Below are 23,119 nucleotides of genomic sequence, written 5' to 3' on the forward strand. Positions count from 1 at the left end.
GCCTGGCACAAAAAAGTTATTTAAGATGTTTTTTGATGTAGAACATGTTTAAAGTCTTTATTGAATTTGTTACGGTATTGCTTCTGTTTTTATGTTTTGGTGTAGAGGCATGTGGGATCCTATCTCCCCGATCAGGGGTTGAACCCACACCCCTTTGCATTGGAAGGCAAAGTCTTAACCACTGGACCACCAGGGAAGTCCCTAAAAAAAGTATTTTTAAAATTAATTTTTGCTGGAGTCTAGTTGATTTATAATGCTTTGTTAGTTCCAGGTGTGCAGCAAAGTGAATGTCATATCCACTCTTTTTTAGATTCTTTTACAGATTCTTTAGTCATTACAGAGTATTGAGTTCCCTGTGTTATACAGTAGGTTTTTATTAGTTGTCACCAATAGCCTAAGACCTCAGCATTACCATTTTTGCTGCCCAGTAGGATAACTGGTGTTAAAATTGTACAATTATTTTTAACCCTCATCATCTCTGACAAGAAATCCCAATCAACATTTCATAAAAAAATAAGGAAATGTTGACCCCACCCAAGATTCTGAAAGTCAAACAATAGTAGCTGGAACATCACATGTTTCTCTTTCCTTCTGTGCAGGAAATTGATGTGACAGCTTTATGTTGAAAGAACATCTTATCATAGTCGGTATTTAAATCAAACCTCAGTTTACTGCTCAAGAAACTCCCATGGGTCAGGGAGGACACTGCGGGCAATACAACGGTCCGTGGCTGTAACACCAGGAAGCACTGTGCACAGAGGGTTCTTACAATGGAGGGTCTCTGGGAGAAGAAGTAATATAAAATGAAAGGAAGCTGCTGGAATCTCCAATTCAAGACAAGGCTCAACAACAGCCACCGATGTGCAGTTGTTTTCTGTTAAGGCAGAGAGTAGCCACAATCAAAGGGTATTGTTTTTTATTTTCCCTATGGAACCTTCAGCTGCAAATGCTATTTATAATCTTTAAAGACTGAACTGGTCGTAAGAAGCACACACACTCAACAGTGGTGAAATACACATAAAATTTGCCATCTTACCCGTTTTTAAGTGTACAGCCCTAAGCACATTCACACTGTCTGCTGCCACGTTCCTGCAAAACTGAAGCTCTGCCCCCATTAGACATTAACCCTGCCGCCGGCCAGCCCGACACCCACCTGGGCCGCAGGGGCCTCAGTGACCTGCACTCACACGCGGCTCCTTTTACGACCATGCCTGCCGTCCTCGCCTCTCCCCCACCCCGGGGGCGGCCAGGGGCCCCACGCGGACACAACCCCCATCCTCCGCACCCGGCGCCCCACTCTGCTCCCGCCACAGCGCCGAGAGGCGGTAGCCCCGGCCTGTCTGCGGGATCCTTCGGGGGCTCCGGCTTAGCTCTCGAGGCCCGCCCCCGCCGCCCGCACCGCTCTCCAGCCGCCGCCGGCCCCTCCCTGATCTCCGGGATCTCCGGCAGCAGGTGCCCTAGCGGGCGTGGGCCGGTGCAAGAACGCACAGAGCAGCGGTCAGGCCGGCGGCCCCGAGCCCACCCCTCCGCGAGGGCGGGACGCCGGTCACCGTTAGGCGAGAGTTGACACCCAGCGGAGACGCTGTGTGCCGATGTCCCCGGGAACCGCGAGCACAGGTGCGGCGAGGAATCTGCTAGAAACCCTGGGTCTCCAGCTCAGCGCCCACACCGCCCCGCGCATGCGTGCTCGGGACGGAAGCGGGCGAGCTCGGGGAGACCGGCGTCCCGGCGCATGCGTGCTCGGGGCGATGAGCTCTCAGGGCTGCTGGGAGACGCGGCGCATGCGCACTCCCCGGGCTGTCACACGCACCCACCATGGCGGCATTGCTGGGCGGTAAGGCCGAGCAGCGGCTGAGGCTCCTGTTCTCATGGCTGAAGCCCGGGATCCAAGTCCCCCGGGTCAGGCCTGTCGCCGCGTTCGGGTAATGACGCCGCTCCCCTCCAGGGGCCCCCGTATCCTCGTCCGCGCGCTCGGGGCGGCGGAAAGGGGGCAGGGGCCAGCGGCCGGGACGGGGCCGCGAGCGGTCGCCGCCTCGCCGACCCTTTGCCCGTCAAGTCGTGACCCGGGCACGGCCGAGGGGGCGCTGCGCTCGGCCTTGGGGCGGCCATGCGGACGGAGGCCAGGGAGAAGGCGCGCTTGAACCCCGGACCCTGGCTCCTGAGCCAGCCTGCAGTGTTCCCGCCGCGTCACGTCTCGGAGCCGCTGGCTGGACCTCGAGCTGGGACGTGCGGGAGATCCACCCGGGGATCGGGGGATGCGGGTTCCTGGGCCCGGCTCCCCGAGGGGTGCAGGCCGTGGAGACGCCCGAGAGTCTGCCTTTCTCTCCTCTTACCACCTGCACATACCTTGAGAGAAGACAGCCCCTGGATTAACTTCTGACCCCCAGTCCCAAAGTGGGCGCCCTTGGTTCCAGGTGATAGTGGCCGGTCATGGGGGCGCGCGCAGGGTGGTCGTCGCTCACTGCCGGCGAGTCAGTTCCGTTCTTGACGAGGGAGGTGTCTGTGCACCAGCTCGGCGGGTACTTGGGCTTCAGAGCTGCACTGTACCTGATGGCGAAGCATCCACTCCGAAGGCGTAAGAAGCAGTATGACCAGCTTTCCGCTTTCGTATTGTGATTCATTGGGTCTTGAGTTTAGGATTTTATTTTGTTACCATTTTAGGTCTATTAAGATTTTCAGAGCTGTTTTCATACAGATGGGAAAATAATGTCAGTGTCTGCAGCCTAAGTCCACTGAAAAATGCCTGTCTACCCGGTTTCCTGTTTATAGAAAGGAATTGAAATGAGGTTACTGTGATAGAACCAGTATCTGACTGTTGGTTAATGGTTGCAAGAAGGCCTCATCCACTTAGCAGTGCAGATCATGCATTCTAAAATATCCCTGGGAAACAGGTTTCTCTGGATTTTGAACCTCCATTTTGTAAATGCAATTGAAATTGATCTGACCTGTGATGGGCCAAACATGCAGTGTGTTGACTAATCCTGAAACAAGAGTGCAGTTTGTGTAAGTAGGGGAGAGCACTCCTGTAAGACCGTGGCTTCAGAAGAGTGGGTGCCCCAACCCACGATTGAGTTGTGTTCCAGAAGCTTCTCTGTACATCCGCCCTCTTCCACCCCAAGCCTTTTCTATCTGAAGTTGTATGTTATGTGCAGTTACAGTATTATAACTTGAGGAAGCCTAACAGCCCACCTGAAGACAGATGTTTTCCAGTTCAGTCTGGGGATACTCTGCCTGAGGGAAGAGAAGTGCCTGCCCCGGCACCTGCCCCAGCCTCTGTCCAGCAGTCAGGGTGAGTGCCGGCCTGGTGTCTAGTAGCCCTGTAGGGGACTCTATTTGGCAGTGTGGTTACGGAAAAAGCATGTACTCGGCCAAGTTATGTAACCTCTCTGAGCCTCACACCTTGCAGAATTGTCCTAAGGATTTGACACAGTGAATTTTAAAGGCCAGGGCACTCAGTCATGTCCAACTCTTTGCGATCCCATGGACTGTAGCCTGTCAGGCTCCCCTGTCCATGGGATTCTCCAGGCAAGAATACTGGAGTGGGTTGCCATTTCCTGCTCCAGGGAATCTTCCCAACCCAGGGGTCGAACCTACATCTCTCTTGTCTCCTGCATTGGCAGGCAGATTCTTTACCTCTGTGCCACCTGGGAAGCCCCCACACTTGCCGGAGCCTGCCGGCAAACGAACTGGTCGAGAACGCAATTACCAGAGTACCTAGGACATAAGACTCAGAAAGATGGGGTTGAGAGGGACGGAGTCAGCTTGCGTCTGATTCCGACAACTTTATTGAAGAATACCACACCTATATATATGCTAACAGGAGTTACTAAAAATAGATCAAAGGTTTGCATATGTGCAGAGCTACAGGCACAGATGTTTTAAATTTCTCCACTTAAGATCAGTACAGCATTACCCTAGCGCCCAACATGATTAAGATCAATAGAACATTAACTAGATAGAAAACAGGCTTCAAGCATGACGAGTTTATCAGCACCAGGAAAACAGGCGAAAGGTCACCGGGGTGTTTTTTCCCTGAAGGGGACAAATGCCAGTCTATACTTTAACAAGAAGGGGTGGCAGGACAAAGAGAGACCCTTTGTTCTCTCTTAGAGCCGTAAGGGGCCTGTACGTTCAGGCCGGCTCCCTGCACATACTAAGTAATTAGCAGTTACAATTAATAATACAAATATGACTATCTAGATAATAATACAATGTATGAAAGGTATGAAAATAAGTCATCAAAATTCATGTTTGTGTTGCTAATACTTCATTGTAGCTAACAGTCCCTTTAGAAAAAAGTATACAACCCATGGCTGATTCATGTCAGTGTATGGCAAAAACCACTACAATGTTGTAAAGTAGTTAGCCTCCAATTAAAATAAATTAATTTTTAAAAAATGAATAGAAAAAAATATACAAAAGAAATACCTGAAGATACAAGGTACAGAGAATATGTTGGACTTTCAAAATGAGGACGTATCTTATGAGGTGGCTCCTGTTTTTACTTCTGAGCAGAGTGTGACATTCAGGTGCTCACTTTGACTTTGCACATTGCAGGCGGGTGACTGGGGCCCGCTACCCAAACTCTTAACTCTCAGCTTCCTCGGTGGTAGAATTAGGCAAAGTCTCGTGTGCGTCATCAGAGGACATTACCTAGTTCAATACACTGAGCAGTCCTACTGCAGTTACTGCCCCAAACTGTTCTGTTCTTGCCGGCCCTGCGGTAATCTCCCTTGTTGAGGGGGTTTGCTGCGCTATCGCTCCTGCCCCGTGCCCATCCCCCCCGCCCCCGCCACACACACACAGACTTGTTCGTCCAGCCTCCCAGAAGGAGGGACAGGACAGATAAGAGATGGATGGCTTTCCAGACTGTGTTTACAAAGGAGACTGAAATTTTTTGTTCTCCAAAATGAATTCAGTATAACCTTCCTTATCCTTGGTTGTCTATTGGATTCTCTTAGGGAATTTAACGAATGCAGATGCATAGATCCCATCCCAGAGATGTCCATTCAGTGCAGCCTGGGCGTCTGGAGATGTAAAGGTTTGCAGAAGACTCAAACTAAGCTTGCGACCCCCACTCCCCGCCCCCACCCGGGACATCATGGGGGCAGGAAGTGGTCTCATCCACAGGGGGCTGCGTGGGCAGGTATGTTGGGGCACGGAAGGCATGAACCTGTGTCTGCTGTGTGCACCCCAGGGTCTCCTGTCTCCACAGCTTCTGTCAGAATATCAGTAGTTGGCAGACTGGTCTTCTCTGCCAACCCCTAGGCACCTGGGGTGCCCAGCACAAAGTCGGGGTTCCGGATGCACATGGATGGGTGAATGCACAGCAGTGTTTCAGAAAGCATGTGCCAGGGCTCCACCGCAGAGTCACCAGTGGGTCACCAGGCATAGCTTTAACTCCTCAGGTGATTCTAATGGACACCCCTGCTTAAGAACACCTAGGTTAGCAAAGCGATTAATAGTAGGGAGAAAGTGCTGGAGGAGTAAAGCCTAAGAGAAAGAGGTTCGTTTTTGTTCTTTAAAGTTTTCTAACTGTTTCAGGGGCCTGACCACCATCCAAGAGCCCTTTGATAATCTGGAGGGAGAATGCAAAACTCATTTCAAGTGTATTGATGTGGAAAGTCATTTAATAAATATTTTTTAAAAGGAAACTTTTTTCTTTTTAGGTTAATTTGCTTTTGTCCAGTTTTCTGTCCCATTTCTCCAGCCTGGAGATGGAGGCGAGGTTCTGGGAGCCTCCATTGCCCCTGGGGCCGGCTGAAGTGACAAGGGCAGGTCCCAGCAGCGGTGACAGCCCCAGGCGTGCTCCCTGCCCTGACAGCGCAGCCGCAAACCTGTTGGCATCTAGCCTGACCTTTGCTCCTCTGTGCCCACTGCCGGCCCCACCTGACCTGCCTTCCCCCAGGTGTGTCCCTGACTCCTGGGCCCTTGAGGGTCCCAATTCTCCTAGAAGCACCCTCCCCACCCTATTTTCTCTCCAGCATTTTACCCATCTTGGAATTTCATCTTAAAAGTCACTTCTCCATTCTTCTCCAGGTGCCTCTCCACAACCCCCACAGGGCGTCTCATCTCTGAGACCACCCTCAAAGTCCTCTGCCACCACAACCCCCCCGTGACACCTAGCGCCCATCACGCCCAGGTCTAGACGGCCTGGTTTTATCTGTGTGCTTAGGCATTGGGGAATCTACAGATAGGGCAAGGCACAGGCAAGTGAGAGGCTTTCGGCAGGAGAGACGTCAGACAGACCACAAAAGGGAAGTCGGGTGTGAGCCAGGCCCCAGGCGGCTGGCTCCCAGGCCTGAGAGCCGGAAACTCCGGGATGTGAAAGCCCTGGGCTCGGAGATAGCGAGAGATGGCGGGGTCGCCTCGTATGTGATGCCTTCCCAGTGCAGAATGCCTTTACAAGACGTCCTTCACGCTGCAAGGCAGGGGCCCTGGAGAACCTTCCAGGCCGGACGAGTAGCAGGAGCAGTCCCTGAGCTGAGCAAGCGCCGGGTGTCTGTCTGGGGAGCCACCTTGTTCCTGTGCTGGACAGGAGTCTGACCGCTTCTCTGCTGTCACGACCCTCCCCTCCCTGAGGGTGTGCAGACACCTCTCTGCAGATGGCTGGGGGCAAAGGAAACGTCTGTAAACCCTCGTTTCTGAGTTGACTCTAGGAGTGGAGCCGTCCAAGGACGCAGGATGTTAATAACAGTAACAGCACGGTCCCTGAGACAGGACCCTGGCTCAAGGGTCCTGTTATTACCCCTCCTGTGACATTTCTGTGGACCATGAGCCTGTAGTTAGGTCAGCCTTCCTACCACCCAGGTCTGTGTGCTCTTTGACTCGCTGTGCCTGCCAGCATCTGTCCTGCTATGCCTTCATGCCCCTCCTGCGTGTCACCCGGCCGTCTGAGGGGCTGCTGGGAGGCTCTCAGCGCCTGAGGCCGGGCCGAGTGTGCGCTGTTGCTGGGTGTCCCGGTGCCGTGGTCCAGGTCCAGCTCCTGGAGCTCCTGGGACAGTCACTGAGGGGGTTGCCCTGCGCAGGGCCCCCAGGACGACACATGGTTAGATGCCGCAGCGTGGGCGGTCTTGGGCCAAGGAGGGGGCGAGGTGTGGGTCTCTGTAGACACAGACTGGCTACTTAACAGTCAGTGCAGACATCTCAGCATCTTACAAACAGATCTGGCCACATCCGAGCAGACAGGCATTCTTGACCAGGGCGCTTGTGCCGCTGCCTAGAGAACAGAGAGGCCAGGAGCCAGAAGGTCAGCCTGTGGACCCCACGACCGGCGTCACCCTTGGGATTGCTGCCTGTGCAGCCAAAGGTCTGGGTGGCTCCTCTGGACCTGCCTGGGCCTCGACCAGGGGCTCCAGGCTCTGTGCCGGCGCCCTGCCCCTGGCCTTCCGCCGCGGAGGCCCTGCCTCCTGCCGCGGGGCTGTGGGCCCCTTGACATCGGTGCTCCCGTGGGTGGGCCCGGAGTTGGTGCTGCAGTGGCCGTCCCTTTCCTTTGGGAAACAAGCGCGAAGCCGGATGACCAGGGGCCGGGGAGGCTGCTGGGGCTGGCTGGCGCGCAAGCTCAGTTACCGTCTGAGGTCGGGGCTTCTCTCTTGCAGCTCCTCTGTGGTCTCTGCCAAGGCGGCGGTGAACGGCGTCCACCTGCACTACCTGCGCACCGGAGACGGAGAGCACGCCGTCCTGCTGCTCCCGGGGATGCTGGGTGCGCAGGTTTCCCCGGCGGGCCCGGCACGCTGTCCTCTGCTCAGCCCCCAATCCCAGATTCCCCGGGCTCAATGCGCAGCCTTAGTGCTTCGCCGAGATGCTTTCTGTAATATTTGCCACAATCAACTTTAGGTGATCCAGAAAGCTACCTTTCTTTTAAAATTGTACTTGCTTAGTCATTCCTGGCTGTGCTGGGTCTTCACTGCTGTGGGGGCTTTTCTCTAATGCAGTGAGCGGTGGCTGCTCTCGAGTTGCAGCGCTTGGGCTTCTCATTGTGGCGCTTTTCTTGTTGCAGAGCTCGGGCTTGAGTTACGCTTCACGAGCTTAGCTGCTCCACAGCATGTGGGATCTTTGCGGCTCAGGGATCGAACCCGTGTCTTCTGCATTAGCAGGTGGGCTCTTCACCACTGAGCCACCAGGGAAGCCCCGAAGATACCTTTCTACTTTATGCAGTTTTCATTCCTTTAAATACCCGCTTTTCTCCATGGAAGTCCAACACTGTGTAGTTTCCTGCAGCCTGAAAGTGAAAGTCTCTCAGTCTTATCTGACTCTTTGCGACCCCGTGGACTATACAGTCCATGGAATTCTCCAGGCCAGAATAGTCGAGTGAGTAGCCTTTCCCTTCTCCAGAGGATCTTCCCAACCCAGGGATCGAACCCAGGTCTCCCACATTGCAGGCGGATTCTTTATCAGCTGAGCCACAAGGGAAGCCCAGGAATACTGGAGTGGGTAGCCTAAAAGTAGCTGCTAAAAGTTGGACTGATCTCCCTGCTGTGCGTGACTATGTGTTCAGTCAAGGTAAGAACAAAGCTGGGCTTTCACAGCCTTTCTGAAGGTCAGAATTAGTTTGGCGTGAACAGAGCATGGTAAAAGCCAGACAGATCACCATCACCTCCTGCGGGCAAGAAGTTTAGGTGTAGAAAGTTCAAGAGGGGAGTTTCCAGTGATCCCAGAGCATGTCAAATTTGATTTTAAGGTTTCTGTTACTGTTCTATTTTTTATTTAGTTAAGTAATCCCATCATATACTTATTTCCTTATGATTTGCTTCTTTATCCTAAAAGTAAAGTGCTGACGTTTTTCAGTTACCTGGTGGTTCCAGTTGACGTAGCCTCAGCTGGTGGGTGCAGCTGTTGTGGCATCTGCGTCCAGGCAGTGTTCGGTAATCTCTTTCCCTCGCGCCAGTGTAGTGGAGGAGGCCCTTTACTCCAGTGGTCGATCCCAAGCTAAAGCGATGAAGTTTGCCAGCATAGATGGCCATTGGTTCAATATTGCTGTCATTATCCTGGTATAAAAAGCTTTTGGCAATGTTAATGTTTGCTTGTGTAAAACATTAACCTGATTCAAACATCAAGCAGCAAGTTTCTGCCCTGAACCGCCATCCCCCAGCACCCATTCCCCTCCCCACGGGCAGCCGGTGCTGACCTGTGTCCCTCTCAGGTATCATGTATTGGTAACTACTCTTTGAAGTTGTTTTTTACGGTTTTAGCGCTCTTGGCACTGGTCTTCGGGTGTGTGCCAGGACGTGTGTGTCTTGTTTCCGACAGTGGTGGTGAGCCCACTGCCGCCCTTTCACACCTTCTCCTGCAGGGTGGTTCCCTGGGAGTCCCCCAGTTCAGGGATCACGGGAGCAGCCTCCGAGGTCAGAGCACTAGGCTCGCACTGAACTCCAGTTTGTTCTTGGCTTGGGTTTTCTGGATGGTTTATCTGGGGTTGAGAAGGTACATTTTGTCAGGGAAAGTGACGGTCCTTGATGATGTTAAATGATCCTACAGTATCTTGAAAGACATTTTCTAACAATCGCCAGTTTGTGAAGCAAGGTGTGGCCATAGCTGTGAGCCCATAGAAATCAAGCAGAGCTTAGAAATGAGATGCTGACTTGCCCCTGGACTGGGCTTCTTGGGAGTCTGGCCTTCCACTGTGTGGACCTCACTGGGCAACTCTGCCTGCCAGTCAAGTCCACCACTGGCTTGAGAACACTGTTCTACTTGCTAATATTCACATACTGTTGCCGTGAAACACACTGATTTATTCCCTCCACATCCTGCCCTCCATCATTTCAGAGTTTTAGTTTAATTTTCTGGTTTCTAGTTATGACCAGAAAATAAAATCTCCAAGGCTATTCTCATTAGCTTAGTAAAAGACATGTGGGATTTTAGAATTTGGCTTTGAATAATTTGGATCAAATCTCATTAATGTGTCTACAGATACTATTAAGATCTCTCTCATTTGCAACAGTCACTTTAAAAAAAGAAAGAATGACCCATAATTACGTTGCATCAGTAGGTTTATTTCCACACAGTTTCATGAGTTTTTTTTTTTTTTTTTTTTAATAAAAAGGACAGTTAAACTGAGAAGATACCAAGTGTGCTGGAATATTGGTGATACAGGACCAAGGGAAGAAGTGCGTCCTCCTCAGAGGAGCTGCTAGGGGGAGGCAGGGGCAGGTCTAAGCTCCCACAGGAGAGGAAGCCCCGGGTTCCCTCCCTGCCGGGCTGCTCTGCTGGTTACAAAGGTGCTGCTATTTTGACTCGAAACCAGTTACTGCATCCCTTGTTTCTGTTTTTGCTGTACTGTGTTTGAAGCAAGGACAGCGTTTACTGGAGTGTAACCGGATGACCACTTTTATTGATAGGCAGTGGAGAGACAGATTTTGGACCTCAGATTGAGAACCTGAATAAGAAGCTCTTCACGGTGGTTGCCTGGGACCCCCGCGGATACGGACACTCCCGACCCCCGGATCGGGATTTCCCAGTGGACTTCTTTGAGCGAGACGCAAAAGATGCCATTGATTTGATGAAGGTGGGTCTCTTGAGGAAGAGATGGGAGGAAGGAGGCTGGGCCTGTCTTCATTTATTTTGTTTCTGTTTGTTGTTTCTTCGAGGGTAACTCCTATAGACATTCAGAGGGTTCAAACAGATACAAAGAGGAAAGTTTTTAGAGGCACTGCTACCGTGGCTTTGAGGCTCTGGGTAGTCCTAAGACATATATAAATACACAGTTTGTATTGATGGCATCCTTCTATACCTAATGGCTTTCCAGCTTACTGTTTCATTGGACAGTTTATCACAGAGATACTTCCAGGTTAACAAGTACAGATAGACTTCAGTTGGTAACAGGCACTTAGTGTCCATCCCATTGTGTGGACACACTGTGTCTTAGTTCCTCTGTCTTCTGATGGTTGATACATTATTCCTAAGCTGCTGTGTGTGTGTGTGTGATTATACAGGAAGTGCAGTGAGCACTTGAGCGTGGACATTGTGGCCCTTATTTACTGCTGTAAATAGCACTGCTGTGGATTTTGTGGGCCTACCCTGGTGCATGTGTGTGAATTCCGTGCACATTTAGGAGATGACTTCCTGCGTGATGGAAGATACAGGGTGAAGCCAAAGTTTACCCCATAGGAGTCACACCAGTCTACAGTCCCGTCGACAGATGTCTCAGACTAATATTGGTAATTTCCCAGTCATTCAGTTCTTAACTGCTCGAGAGCATCTCTCAGGTGTAACCTCTGTCCATTCACCAAGAATGTCAAGCGCATTCTTGGAGCCTGGCCAAAGATTCAGTAGCGCCCCCCACCCTCACCGCTGTGTCTCGTCTGTCCCAGGTGTCCTGCAGCCGGTTCTTCCCAACGCTGCAGTCAGTGACTTGGCCAGATACAGTGGCCCCAGCCCTCCAGCAGCTCGCAGGAGTCCCTCTGTGATCTGCAGACCTGTCCTCAGCATCTTCACTCAGGCCTGTGTGGACACACACACACGTTGTCATGCCCAAGTAGAGCCGATTCCCACCGTGTCCTTTTCCAGGAGATACTACGCCCCCTGAAGATGTAGCTCCCTCCCGATTTGGAACCGTACTGGATGCTATACGCACGCTCAGGCGTCCGTGAAAGTCGTGTTCTCGCCACAGCAGACCCAGAGGAGCCGTTTATGTTGCGGACGGTGGGCTGCAGGGTTGCTCTCTGACACCTGCGGACGCGCCACAGCTGTGTCGATCCCAGGTGTTCTTGATCTCAGGCTCTCTCTGCAGCTAGGAGCCCTAACTGCGCTCTGCGTTTTGCTGTGTTTGTCACAGACGCTGAATTTTAAGAAGGTCTCTTTGCTGGGGTGGAGTGACGGGGGGATAACAGCCCTCATCGCGGCCGCACGGTACCCCTCGTATGTCAGCAAGATGGTGGTCTGGGGGGCCAACGCCTACGTGACCAAGCAGGACGTGGAGATTTACCAGGGTAGGTCCCTCCGCTTGGCGCTGCTTGGGCATGTGCTGACAGGTCATGGGAGGATGAAGCCTTCTCAGCCAAGTTGTGCACTTTAACTAGTCTGCATTTTAAACTTTCCTATTTCCAGCAGTGACACTCAGGAAAAGGCTGGTAAGTCAGTACTTAGTTTCCCGCTGTGCTCGGGACCTTCTGGGAGGGAGGGGGCTGACGTAAGTGTTACTTACAGCCTCATCTCAGGTTCCCCGGGTGTGGAAGGGAACATTGTGCTCAGGTGGGAGACCTTAGTTTTGATGAAGAACTCCTGTGCTATTGACAAGTGCTAAGGTCGTCCTTCAGGCTATCTGTGAGGACTTCAGAGACACAGAGCAAGAGCTGGCAGACTGCAGCCCATGGGCCTGGCCACCGCCTGTCTGTGTCCGGCTGAGGCTCCAGTGGACTCGGCTGGCGCCGTGGGGGCCGGGGACAGGCTGGCGTCCCTGCCCAGGCCCCGTGCAGGCAGCTGCCTCGCCCACCAGGCCCCCAGTCAGGGCGTCCAGCTGCCAGCTTGGGAGCTGCTCGGCCCCCAGCAGCCGCACCTGCCCCGGTGACCCCAGCCCTGCCCCACGGCTGCCCCTCCTCTCCCAAACCAGTTTGTCAGAGTTTAACAAAACACAAAAAACCCTCCTTCGGGGGGTGGGGGGGGTCTCCTCACTGAGCGGGTGTCCACCACTTACTTCTGCTTCCCCCTCCTCCCCCCTCCTTCCCCCCTTCTCCCCTCTCCTCCCCCTTCCTTCCCCCTTCCTCCCTGCCCTTCCAGGGACTGGTTGAACTTTGTAGACTGAGTCTCCACTTCCCTGTTTCTGTTCATCTCCATCTCCTCGTTGCTGTGTGTAGGGTTCTGCATAATTTCTTAAGCTTTTTCTTTCAATTTTCTAGTTGTTTCACTAGCTTTGTAAAGATTCTGATTGCTTTGTGGTTTTCTGATTAGTAGCAAATAATTGCTTACCCTTAGTCTGAAAACAAACAAAATAAATGGTAAGCATAAATCAAGAATGCTTTCCTTCAGAGCTATCCACTTGCTGCCCCTGGGAACCACAGATGGTGTCAGGTGGGGCCCCCTTTCATCCCGGATTCAGCTGTGTCCACCCTCCCCCAGCAAACAGTCATCCTCCCTCGAGGCAGCCCTGGTCCTACCAGTCTTTGCTGTGTTTTCAGGGTTCCTGTCTTTTACACACACACGCTCATACTCGTTTTCATCAATTACTGCAGACTCCAGCGATGCAGCAGAAATTATATGTTATGACAGAGCTAGTTGTTCACCACAAAAGGGCCTGCAGCGGGTGCGGTCCACTCCACGGCCAAGGGCAGAGCCACGGTCCTGGGCTGGCCGTCCGCATGCCTGCTCTCCCCTCCTCCTCGTCTTCCTGCACCGCGCGCGCTCCCCTCTCGCACTCCCCTCCTCTTCCTCCTCCACCACACACACTCTCCTTCCCAGTCCTCCTCCACTGTGCGCTCTCCCCTCCTCCCCTCCTCGTCCTCCCCGCCCTCCTCCTACACCGTGCACTCTCCCCTTCCCCGTCCTCCTCCACCCTGCAGTCTCTCCTCTGCATCCTCCCCGGTGCTCTTCCTCCTCCAGCTCGCTCTCCCCCTCTCCCCTCCCCGCCCTCCTCCTCCACCACGTGCTCTCCCCTTCTCCGTCCTCCTCCACCGCGCAGTCTCTCCTCTCCGTCCTCCCCACCCCATCCTCCCGGGGGCTCTCCCCTCTCCCCTCCCCGCCCTCCTCCTCCACCACGCACTCTCCCCTTCTCCGTCCTCCTCCACCGCGCAGTCTCTCCTCTCCGTCCTCCCCACCCCATCCTCCTGGGGGCTCTCCCCTCTCCCCTCCCCGCCCTCCTCCTCCACCACGCGCTCTCCCCTTCTCCGTCCTCCCCACCCCGTCCTCCCGGGGGCTCTCCCCTCTCCCCTCCCCGCCCTCCTCCTCCACCACGCTCTCTCCCCTTCTCCGTCCTCCCCACCCCGTCCTCCCGGGGGCTCTCCCCTCTCCCCTCCCCGCCCTCCTCCTCCACCACGCGCTCTCCCCTTCTCCGTCCTCCCCACCCCGTCCTCCCGGGGGCTCTCCCCTCTCCCCTCCCCGCCCTCCTCCTCCACCACGCACTCTCCCCTTCTCCGTCCTCCCCACCCCGTCCTCCCGGGGGCTCTCCCCCTCGCCCCTCGCCGCCCTCCTCCACCACCACGCACTCTCCCCTTCTCCGTCCTCCCCACCCCGTCCTCCCGGGGGCTCTCCCCTCTCCCCTCCCCGCCCTCCTCCTCCACCACGCACTCTCCCCTTCTCCGTCCTCCCCACCCCGTCCTCCCGGGGGCTCTCCCCTCTCCCCTCCCCGCCCTCCTCCTCCACCACGCACTCTCCCCTTCTCCGTCCTCCCCACCCCGTCCTCCCGGGGGCTCTCCCCGCTCCCCACCCCGCCCTCCTCCTCCACCACGCACTCTCCCCTTCTCCGTCCTCCCCACCCCATCCTCCCGGGGGCTCTCCCCCTCTCCCCTCCCCGCCCTCCTCCTCCACCACGCACTCTCCCCTTCTCCGTCCTCCTCCACCGCGCAGTCTCTCCTCTCCGTCCTCCCCACCCCGTCCTCCCGGGGGCTCTCCCCTCTCCCCTCGCCGCCCTCCTCCTCCACCACCTGCTCCCCTCCCAGTCCTCCTCCACCGCGCAGTCTCTCCTCCCCATCCTCCCGGGGGCTCTCCCCCTCTCCCCTCCCCGCCCTCCTCCTCCACCGCGCACTCTCCCCTTCTCCGTCCTCCTCCACCGCGCACTCTCCCCTTCCCCGTCCTCCTCCACCACGCAGTCTCTCCTCCCCGTCCTGCCGGGGGCTCTCCCCTTCTCCCCTCCCCGCCCTCCTCCTCCACCACGCGCTCTCCCCTTCTCCGTCCTCCCCACCCCGTCCTCCCGGGGGCTCTCCCCTCTCCCCTCGCCGCCCTCCTCCTCCACCACCTGCTCCCCTCCCAGTCCTCCTCCACCGCGCACTCTCTCCTCCCCATCCTCCCGGGGGCTCTCCCCCTCTCCCCTCCCCGCCCTCCTCCTCCACCGTGCACTCTCCCCTTCTCCGTCCTCCTCCACCGCGCACTCTCCCCTTCTCCGTCCTCCTCCACCGCGCACTCTCTCCTCTCCGTCCTCCCCACCCCATCCTCCCGGGGGCTCTCCCCTCTCCCCTCCCCGCCCTCCTCCTCCACCACGCACTCTCCCCTTCTCCGTCCTCCTCCACCGCGCAGTCTCTCCTCTCCGTCCTCCCCACCCCATCCTCCCGGGGGCTCTCCCCTTCTCCCCTCCCCGCCCTCCTCCTCCACCACCTGCTCCCCTCCCCGCCCTCCTCCACCGCGCACTCTCCCCTTCTCCGTCCTCCTCCACCGCGCACTCTCCCCTTCTCCGTCCTCCTCCACTGCGCACTCTCCCCTTCTCCGTCCTCCTCCACCGTGCACTCTCCCCTTCCCCGTCCTCCTCCACCACGCAGTCTCTCCTCCCCGTCCTGCCGGGGGCTCTCCCCTTCTCCCCTCCCCGCCCTCCTCCTCCACCACGCGCTCTCCCCTTCTCCGTCCTCCCCACCCCGTCCTCCCGGGGGCTCTCCCCCTCTCCCCTCCCCGCCCTCCTCCTCCACCACGCGCTCTCCCCTTCTCCGTCCTCCTCCACCGCGCACTCTCCCCTTCTCCGTCCTTCTCCACTTCACTTGCTCTTCCTTCCTGGACCTCAGGCTGCTTCCCTACATCTCCCCCTTCCATCCGAAGTCTCCTCAGTTCCGCCCAGGGCAGTTCTGTGTCCTCAGCCTCTGGACTCAACCCTGGAGGCCCATCTCCTCCATCCTGAGGAGCAGCAGAACGGCGGGTGTTGTCTCTGTCGGGTCGCCCCGCCCCGGACAGCAGTTCAAGCCGTCCGTGCCTCTCAGCTGTGTCCACTCACCCCGCGCCTGCCGGGCCTCAGGTGCCCGGCCCTATCCCGGCCCCCGCTCGGCAGCGCGCCACGTGAGTCCTGCCGTCCTGTCTGCAGGGCGGATCCTGCAGACGGAGCTCTGCACCCGAGGTGCTTGGTGAGCACTGTTGACTGTGCGCAGGAGCTTCAGAATCTCCACAGTCACCGTGTTTTACTGAAAAATGGAGAAACTGGGCTAAGGGATTGAATTCACTTATCCATTCTGAAGCCATCATTTCCTTTCCCATCAGAGAGTCATCTGTGCAACAGCTTGTAGTTAGTAGTTACAATTTCTCCAGTGGTAGAACTTGGAGCAAATGATGTTTATGGATTTCTCAGTGTGTGTAAATGCAATTCAGAAAATCTCTGTTATAAGTAATGTCATTTTTATGCTGATGACCCCAGTTACGGGAATATCCGCTTCTGTCTTATACCTTTAGTGGAAGCCATTATTTTAGATCTGATTTCATTCCCTCAGTCAGAATCTGCTGCTGCCCAAGGGCCGCCGCGGGGGACAGAACACAGCGGAACCCTGACACAGCACTCAGCATGCACCACGGCTGCAGAAGCCAGTGGAAGCGACCGTGCTGGGCAGTGACGCGGGGGGTCAGGGAAGGCCCGGCCGACTGGAGTGAAGCCTGGCAAGCCACACAGGGACGGGCAGCACGCCCACCGACAGGCAGCCAGCGCCACGGCTCCAGGTGCATTGCGCTTGGAGTTTTCACAGATGAGCTCTAGTCTGAGGCTAAACCCATCCTTGCCTACACGTCTGTCTGTCTTCCAGGACTCCGGGATGTTTCTAAGTGGAATGAGAGGACGAGAAAACCTCTGGAAGCCCTCTATGGGTTTGACTACTTTGCCAAAACCTGTGAAAAGTGGGTGAATGGCATAGACCAATTTAAGCATCTTCCAGACGGTAGGTCACACGAGCCACTTAACGGTCCCTTTGCTGGTTAGAGAGGCCGAGTCCCCCTAATGCTCGCGAATCCCTTGGGGATTGACACACTCGCCCACCATCCTTCCACACTGACGCGTGAACAGAGGGTGATCATGTACAAAGGCAGGTTCTTGTGCCGCACACCCTCCTGGCATCAGAGATAGACGTGTGTACAAAGTTCATGTTGTTGACTCTCGTAGCACGCTGGTCTTTTCCCCTTTGTCTCCAGAAGTCTCATACACTCTTCTAACTCCAGGATGGTCTCTCAAAAACAAACAACGGCAGCGTAGACTTCCGCCTTTTCACATCTAGAGGCATCAGCCCACTGCTGCCTCTGTTCTCCGGCAGGAGAGGAGGGGTCTCTGTCACAACCTTCAGCCCCAGTGGAGTCAGGATGAGGAAAAGGGATTCAGTCCTTTCCTGTCTTCCGAGCTAAGCTGTGTCGTTTCAGCCGTGACAGGTGTGTTCCGATAACAAGAACTGGCACCCTTGAGAGAAGCTCTGAATTAGTCTGTTCTTAGAGCTGTTTTCATTTCTAAGCTCTCATTTTTCTAATTGACAAAAGAATAGAGAGTAGGTGGGATCTGACCTTGAAACACATCAAGTTACCAAACAGTTATGATTCAGGGCCCAGTTTTGTCTCCTCAGTAGTCATTTCCAGAATGAGTCATCCGTCAGAACTTTCATAATGAGAAGGACATTTGGAAATGTTAGTTTGTTGCCATAAGTTCAAAACAAGTATATCCTGTTCAAACGGAGTGTGCACCCATAGAAACGGGGCCCCAAAATATGTTTCAGGAGGCTGGAAAGATAAGCCACAGACAGGAGTGACTGTTTCCTGAAGGACGGGGGTCCAGGGCTCAAGGCTTGTGGGGTCTTCGTTCCCCAACCTGGGATGGAACTCCCCTGCAGTGGAGGCGCAGAGTCCTAACCTCTGGACCATCAGGGAAGTCCCTGCAAAAAAATTCTTAAAACTGAACAGTAAGAAAACAGTCTGATTGAAATACAGACCAAACAGCGAGATCCCACTATACACCTCTTAGAACAGCCCCACAGAGGAACTTTAGGGCAGTGAAAGCGCTGTGTAGTATCATGTGCCGTATCAGTGTCATCCTGCATTTGTCCAAACCCACGGCGTGAGAGCCGCGGACGTGGGGTGGTGGCGACGTGTCTGCTGTGACAGGTATCTGACGGGGGCTTTGGTGACGGGGGTGGCGGGAGACAGGGCGTGTGCCCGTGCCTGCCTCGCGATTCTGCCGTAAACCTCAAACTCTAGAGAAGGAGGTCTACTGCGAAAGAGAAAGGGAGGGAGAAGGTGTCACGGAGAATCAGCACTGCAAGAATCATCTTACGGCAAGGCTGACAGTAAACGCCTTCTCTCCTTGCGGGGCCGGTTCCGTGGACCGTGGCCCTTGGCTGGTCCTCAGGGTTGCGGCCGCTCAGCGTAGCGTAGGAATGCATTGCAGGTTTGGCGTCAGACAGGTCTGGGTCTGTGCTCTGGCTTTGCCACGTGGCTGCCGTCCAAGTGGATTCAGGGAAACAGCAGGTCAGGACCCGGAGCCCGGCCTGTGCCTTGCTGCCCAGGAATGCTGTCATCCCTCGGGGGAGGGCCTGGGGTCTCCCCAGGGTGGGCGGGGGGCAGTCAGGGCGGAAGGCAGCTTCCGTGCTCCTGAAGCTGTGGCTTCGCCATGAGGAACACGGACTTGGAGGACCAGTGGGGGCCCCTGTATTTCAAGGGAGAAGCTTTTCAGATGCCCCGTGTAATACAGAGACTTGCAGGTTTTTTGTTTACCTGCTGTTTTATATGAATTATGAATCTAAATCAGCCAGGACTCCTTGTTCACTAGTAGAGCTTAAAGGAAAAAGGCCAGGAGAGACAGAGAGCAGGAAACCTGAAGACTGGTGGAGCTGGAAGCACTCAGGCTGTCTGATCCAGGCCAGATGCTGGCGGGGGTGGGGGTCCACCCCCTGCCCCAGGGGGGCCTCAGGAGAGCTGTCTCGTGTCTTGCAGGGAGCATCTGTCGGGACCTGCTCCCCCTGGTCCAGTGCCCCACCTTAATCGTGCATGGTGAGAAGGATCCTCTGGTCCCACGTTTCCATGCCGACTTCTTACACAGACACGTGAGAGGGTCGCGGTGAGTCCAGCTGCAGCCAGCGCTCTGCGCCAGGGCCTTGGGAGACAAAATGGGAGGCGCTGCAGGAGGCGAAGGCTGAGGGCTGGGCGTCCAGGGTGCACCCCGCCCCATTTGGGAACCGAGGGGCCCAGGTGCCCTGGGTTTTGGCAGCAGGATTGGGAGTTCCCGCCCTGGTGGCACCAACCCAAACCCATCCGCCCCTCGGAAGCTCTCACTGTAAAATCACCACCTGCCCAGCAAGTCCGTAAAATCAAAACAGGGAAGCAAATCGCCTGCCGCTTGCCATCCACTTAAATACTTCCGTCACTAGCACTTTTGTGTGTTCCGCTTTTCTAGTATTTTTTAACATAGATACAATCGTATTCTGTCTTCAACTTTGATTCCTGCTTTTTTCCTGCTTAAAACTATGTTGTACACTTTTCACGTTAAGCCTTAAACACGTACACATCAGGGGAGAACCCATCCCTCAGAACCACAGGGGAGCAAGGTCTGCCTGCCGGCCCCGGGCACGCTGGCAAGCCTAATGAGAAGTGTCAGTGGAGTCTGGTCTTCAGTCTCATTCATTTCTGTATGGAGCAGAAGTTTATCATTTAAATACTTGGGCTGCTGTGAGACCCAGGTTCTGCTGGTACTTACTTCAAGATTAAAATTCCGTGTTGAATAAACCTGGTGTTTCCCCGATGTGTGGTGATGCACATCCGGAAGGAGAAAATAAGGTCTGGCCAGGAGGTTGTGGCTCACAATAACCACCCAGGGAGCCTTGACCCGTTGAGAGCCTGCATATTCACTCCAGAGACGCTGTCGTCATTCCCCGGGACATCTTTGGAGTTGTATAGAATTCTTCTGAAAATGGCCTCATCCTAAGTGACCTGAGGACATCCTCCTCCTCCCCAGTGTGAGCCACTTCCATGCCCACAGCAGGCCAGCCTGCCTGGATGGCCCCTGAGCCAGGAGAAGACTCAGACACAGGCCCTCCGCTTCCTGATTGCGCTCTTTATTCCCCAAGAGATTTTAACAGACAGATTTCTTGGAGAGTTTTTAAATGTGGGAAACATGCTTATTCTGCAATAAAATATCATTAGTATAAACTTGTATAATTTTTGTTTCCAAACAGCATTTCATATTTCAGAAGGCATCTTATTTTACTACAATATCTAATTAAACTTTACAGCAAAATCATGGAAAAAAATATTGTCCCCATTTTACAGATGGGGTAAAATCAAGGCTGAGACACATTAGGTCATCTTCCGAGGTTATATAGCTAGTAAATGACAAGCTCTGGATCTTTTTTTTTTTCCCTCGTAATGTAGTGCTTCCCTTCCCCAACACAGCTGCCTCTCACAAACATACTCTTATTTTAATATGATGGTGAGAGGCCTGAATCACATACTTTCTGACCTGGTTAAGTGTCTTCTCTCTTCAGAAATGACAGGTTTTTGCACACTGACACTCATGATAAACGACGTGTGTTCCCTTAGAGAGCCAGGTTCAATAAAAGTCTGCAAGAAAGTTTAATTTAGGAATTCTGTTCCAGACCCATCTCCTAGCAACTGAATACATCAATATGGGAGAAAAATATTCCCTTACCGTTCAGACGTTTGTGGTTTCAGTACATTGGCTTATGGAAGGTCGTTTTCTCAGAGCAGGATTCTTTGGAACAGTTGAGTCGAGAGGAAAGTGTTGCTGCGATCATTGTCTGAAACTGGCCGGCATATTACGCTTGCGCCCTTCCGCTGCTGGGGAAGCCTTGTAGGTTGAGCAAGAAGCTAAAACATGGTGGTTCATTTTGGACCCACAGAAGGAAGGTCGATTCCTGGAGCACCAAGGTCCTCCTCCGACTGTGCTCACAGGCCTTCTGACCCCTAGGGAGCCACTTAAGTGCAGGGTGCTTCCCATGAACTTGGGGCTTCATTTCCTTCCCAGAAACAAAGACACAGTCTATCCCCTCAAAGATTTTACCTGCAAATAGATACCAGTTACAAAACCAACGCCTTTGTCTCCTAGAACCGCGCCCAGAAACAGTCGTGCGTATTTCTGTATCCGTTTCCTGGATGGGCTCAGTGGTGTCTACCAGCACCCCCGCTCTCTTCTTGCGGAATGAAGGGGCCGTAGGGGCACAGCCGAGGCGAGCAGGGACTCAGCACAGAGCGCCCGCCTTTGTGGACGGGACGCTGGTGTGGGCATCGGTGGTCAGGGCCCAAGACGGCCGCAGAGAGCGCGGCCGGGGGGTCAGGGCCATGGTGCCCTCGGGCCTGCTCGGGAGTCTCCACAAAGGACGGAAGAGGACTGGCCCCCTCAAAGCGGGGCTCTGCGTCAAGGTCTAGCTCGGTCCACACTGGGAGGCCTGGGGCGGCCCAGTGCCCCCTTGCCTGCCAGCACGCTCAGCGGCTGGCTCTTTCTGTCCCTTGAGGACGGAGGCTGTGAGCCTCCTGCGAGCCCCGTCCGTCTAGAGGACAGCTCCTCCTCCTATGAGCAGCACTGACCTTGACTGGGGAAGGCCTCGGCTACTGCTGATGGCATCACTAACCTTCCCCAGGGGCTCAGAAAGACACCGACTGCAGACCCTCCTTGCAAGCCAGCGATCTTGACAGCCTGGATACCCCCTCACCCCCCTGCCCCATGAGCTCAGTTGCCAGAGACCCGGCATCGCCCAGGGACAGCTCTGTTCCGAGCCTCCACCCCCCGGCCCGCAACCCACGAGTCTTCCCTGATGTTCACCGAGGTCCTGGGGCTCCCAGCCCCCTGCTGTGGAATGCAGAGAAGCGGGCGATGTGACAACTGGCATTCTGCCTGAATACAGCCTTTTTAACATCCACTGACAGTGGGCAGAGCAAGTCAGAGCTGCACGTATATCCTGGAGCCTCTGTTTAAAACTCACTGTGTCTGCACTGTTACAGGCAGTAATGCAGTTTAGACCTCAGAGAAGCCTGCCTTTATGAAAGAAATTGCAGACCATCCACATCTGAGGAGGAAGGAAAGGAAGCGCCTCCCGAGGCGGGCGGGGTGTCCTGACGGCCACAGATCCAGGGTGTGGCCGGTGGGGGCTCAGGCCGCCCTCCACCCCCAGCCTCAGGGAGCACTGCCCTGTGTGGGGCCGGCCGTGGGCAGACTTACCGAGTCTTCCAGCACTCAGCGCGGCCTGCTCAGGTGGCGCCTTCTGATGGGTTTTCCCACTACACAGACACTCCAGGGAGCTCCAGTCCGGTGGACTCTGGACTCTTCGTATTTTTTACCATCTTTCCAATCCTCTCTTACGCTTTTTCCCTTTGGTAACCACCAGATTGCATGCACTCCTCTCAGTCAGGTTTCCAGTCAAACCACTCCTTACCTGATTCAGCTCCGGATGCAGCGCGTGCGCCCCTTCCCTGTTAAGGCAGCCTCGGGCTCTCACTCCCGAGTCTGTTCTGGGACCATCCCTTAAGATGGACCTCACACTCTCCCCTGATGGAGGTCGCAGGGAAAAGAAAACGGTTGCCCAGTGAGGTGTTCGTGAAATGCCAGGGAGGGCGGCAGGTTTTCTAATGATGCACTGCTAATTGTCAGCGTTTCCTGCAGGCTCCATCTGATGCCAGAAGGCAAGCACAACCTGCATTTACACTTCGCAGACAAATTCAACAAGTTAGTGGAAGACTTCCTTCAGTGACCATGTCCCAGGATGCGTGGTCTGGTGAGGTCTGGGCCTGCGGGTCAGCCCTCAGCTCACCGGCCTACCAGGCTCCCTGTGCTTCCCCCGACGGCTCCTAATCCGGTACCACTGAGGACACAGCATCCTCATTCATAGCTACAGAGCTTGAATCTGACCTTTTCATACTGTGATTTTCTTCCATTGCCTTAAATAAATGCCTGTCATGATTTACTTTACTTTCAGGTGAGGTTAAGCATGTGTAGTGTTCACGACTGCTGCTCTAAGATGAGCTGAATGTACGCGGTGCCCTTTGTCAGGGGTGCAGGCGTGCCCTGGCCTCTGGAGTCACCACGTCGTCCAGAGATGGGGAAGCTGAAAATGGCCCCCGCCCAGGGCCCTGGATTCCACGTGTTCACGGGGTTGCTGGGATCAGAGCCAGCTGGGGAAGGTCAGCGTGGTGCCCTCCTCCCTCTCTACCTTCACACTCCTGGGTGCTTGTCCCTGAATACTTTGGGCCAGTGGAGATAAATTTGCTTGTTTGCCTCTCTTTCCCTGGTGTCTCAGATGGT

The 23,119-nt window shown here is 54.9% G+C and overlaps 1 protein-coding gene and 1 long non-coding RNA gene across 6 annotated transcripts; both read left to right on the top strand.

The window, feature by feature from the left end:
- The first annotated feature begins 1,773 nt into the window (after nt 1-1,773).
- Nucleotides 1,774-22,786, top strand: BPHL (biphenyl hydrolase like). Of its 5 annotated transcripts, none has more exons than XM_070456969.1 (8): nt 1,774-1,922; nt 4,962-5,146; nt 10,338-10,504; nt 11,774-11,927; nt 16,638-16,769; nt 18,802-18,925; nt 20,930-21,050; nt 22,481-22,569. In XM_070456969.1, exons 1-7 carry the CDS (start codon nt 1,816-1,818, stop codon nt 21,024-21,026), a joined length of 966 nt encoding a protein of 321 aa, XP_070313070.1. In that variant the 5' UTR covers nt 1,774-1,815; the 3' UTR covers nt 21,027-21,050; nt 22,481-22,569. The 5 variants fall into 5 exon arrangements, with proteins under 5 accessions (XP_070313070.1, XP_070313071.1, XP_070313072.1 ...); XM_070456970.1 differs by lacking the exon at nt 4,962-5,146 and adding an exon at nt 7,599-7,702 and having other exon boundaries at nt 1,776-1,922; XM_070456972.1 differs by lacking the exon at nt 1,774-1,922 and adding an exon at nt 2,509-3,289.
- On the top strand, nt 11,938-12,950 carry LOC139031573 (uncharacterized). The gene is made up of 2 exons (XR_011484063.1): nt 11,938-12,068; nt 12,243-12,950. It is a non-coding gene; the product is annotated as an uncharacterized lncRNA (long non-coding RNA).
- Nucleotides 22,787-23,119: the final 333 nt, after the last annotated feature.

This window comes from Odocoileus virginianus, chromosome 27 (assembly GCF_023699985.2).
Source record: "Odocoileus virginianus isolate 20LAN1187 ecotype Illinois chromosome 27, Ovbor_1.2, whole genome shotgun sequence".
NCBI lineage: Eukaryota > Metazoa > Chordata > Mammalia > Artiodactyla > Cervidae > Odocoileus > Odocoileus virginianus.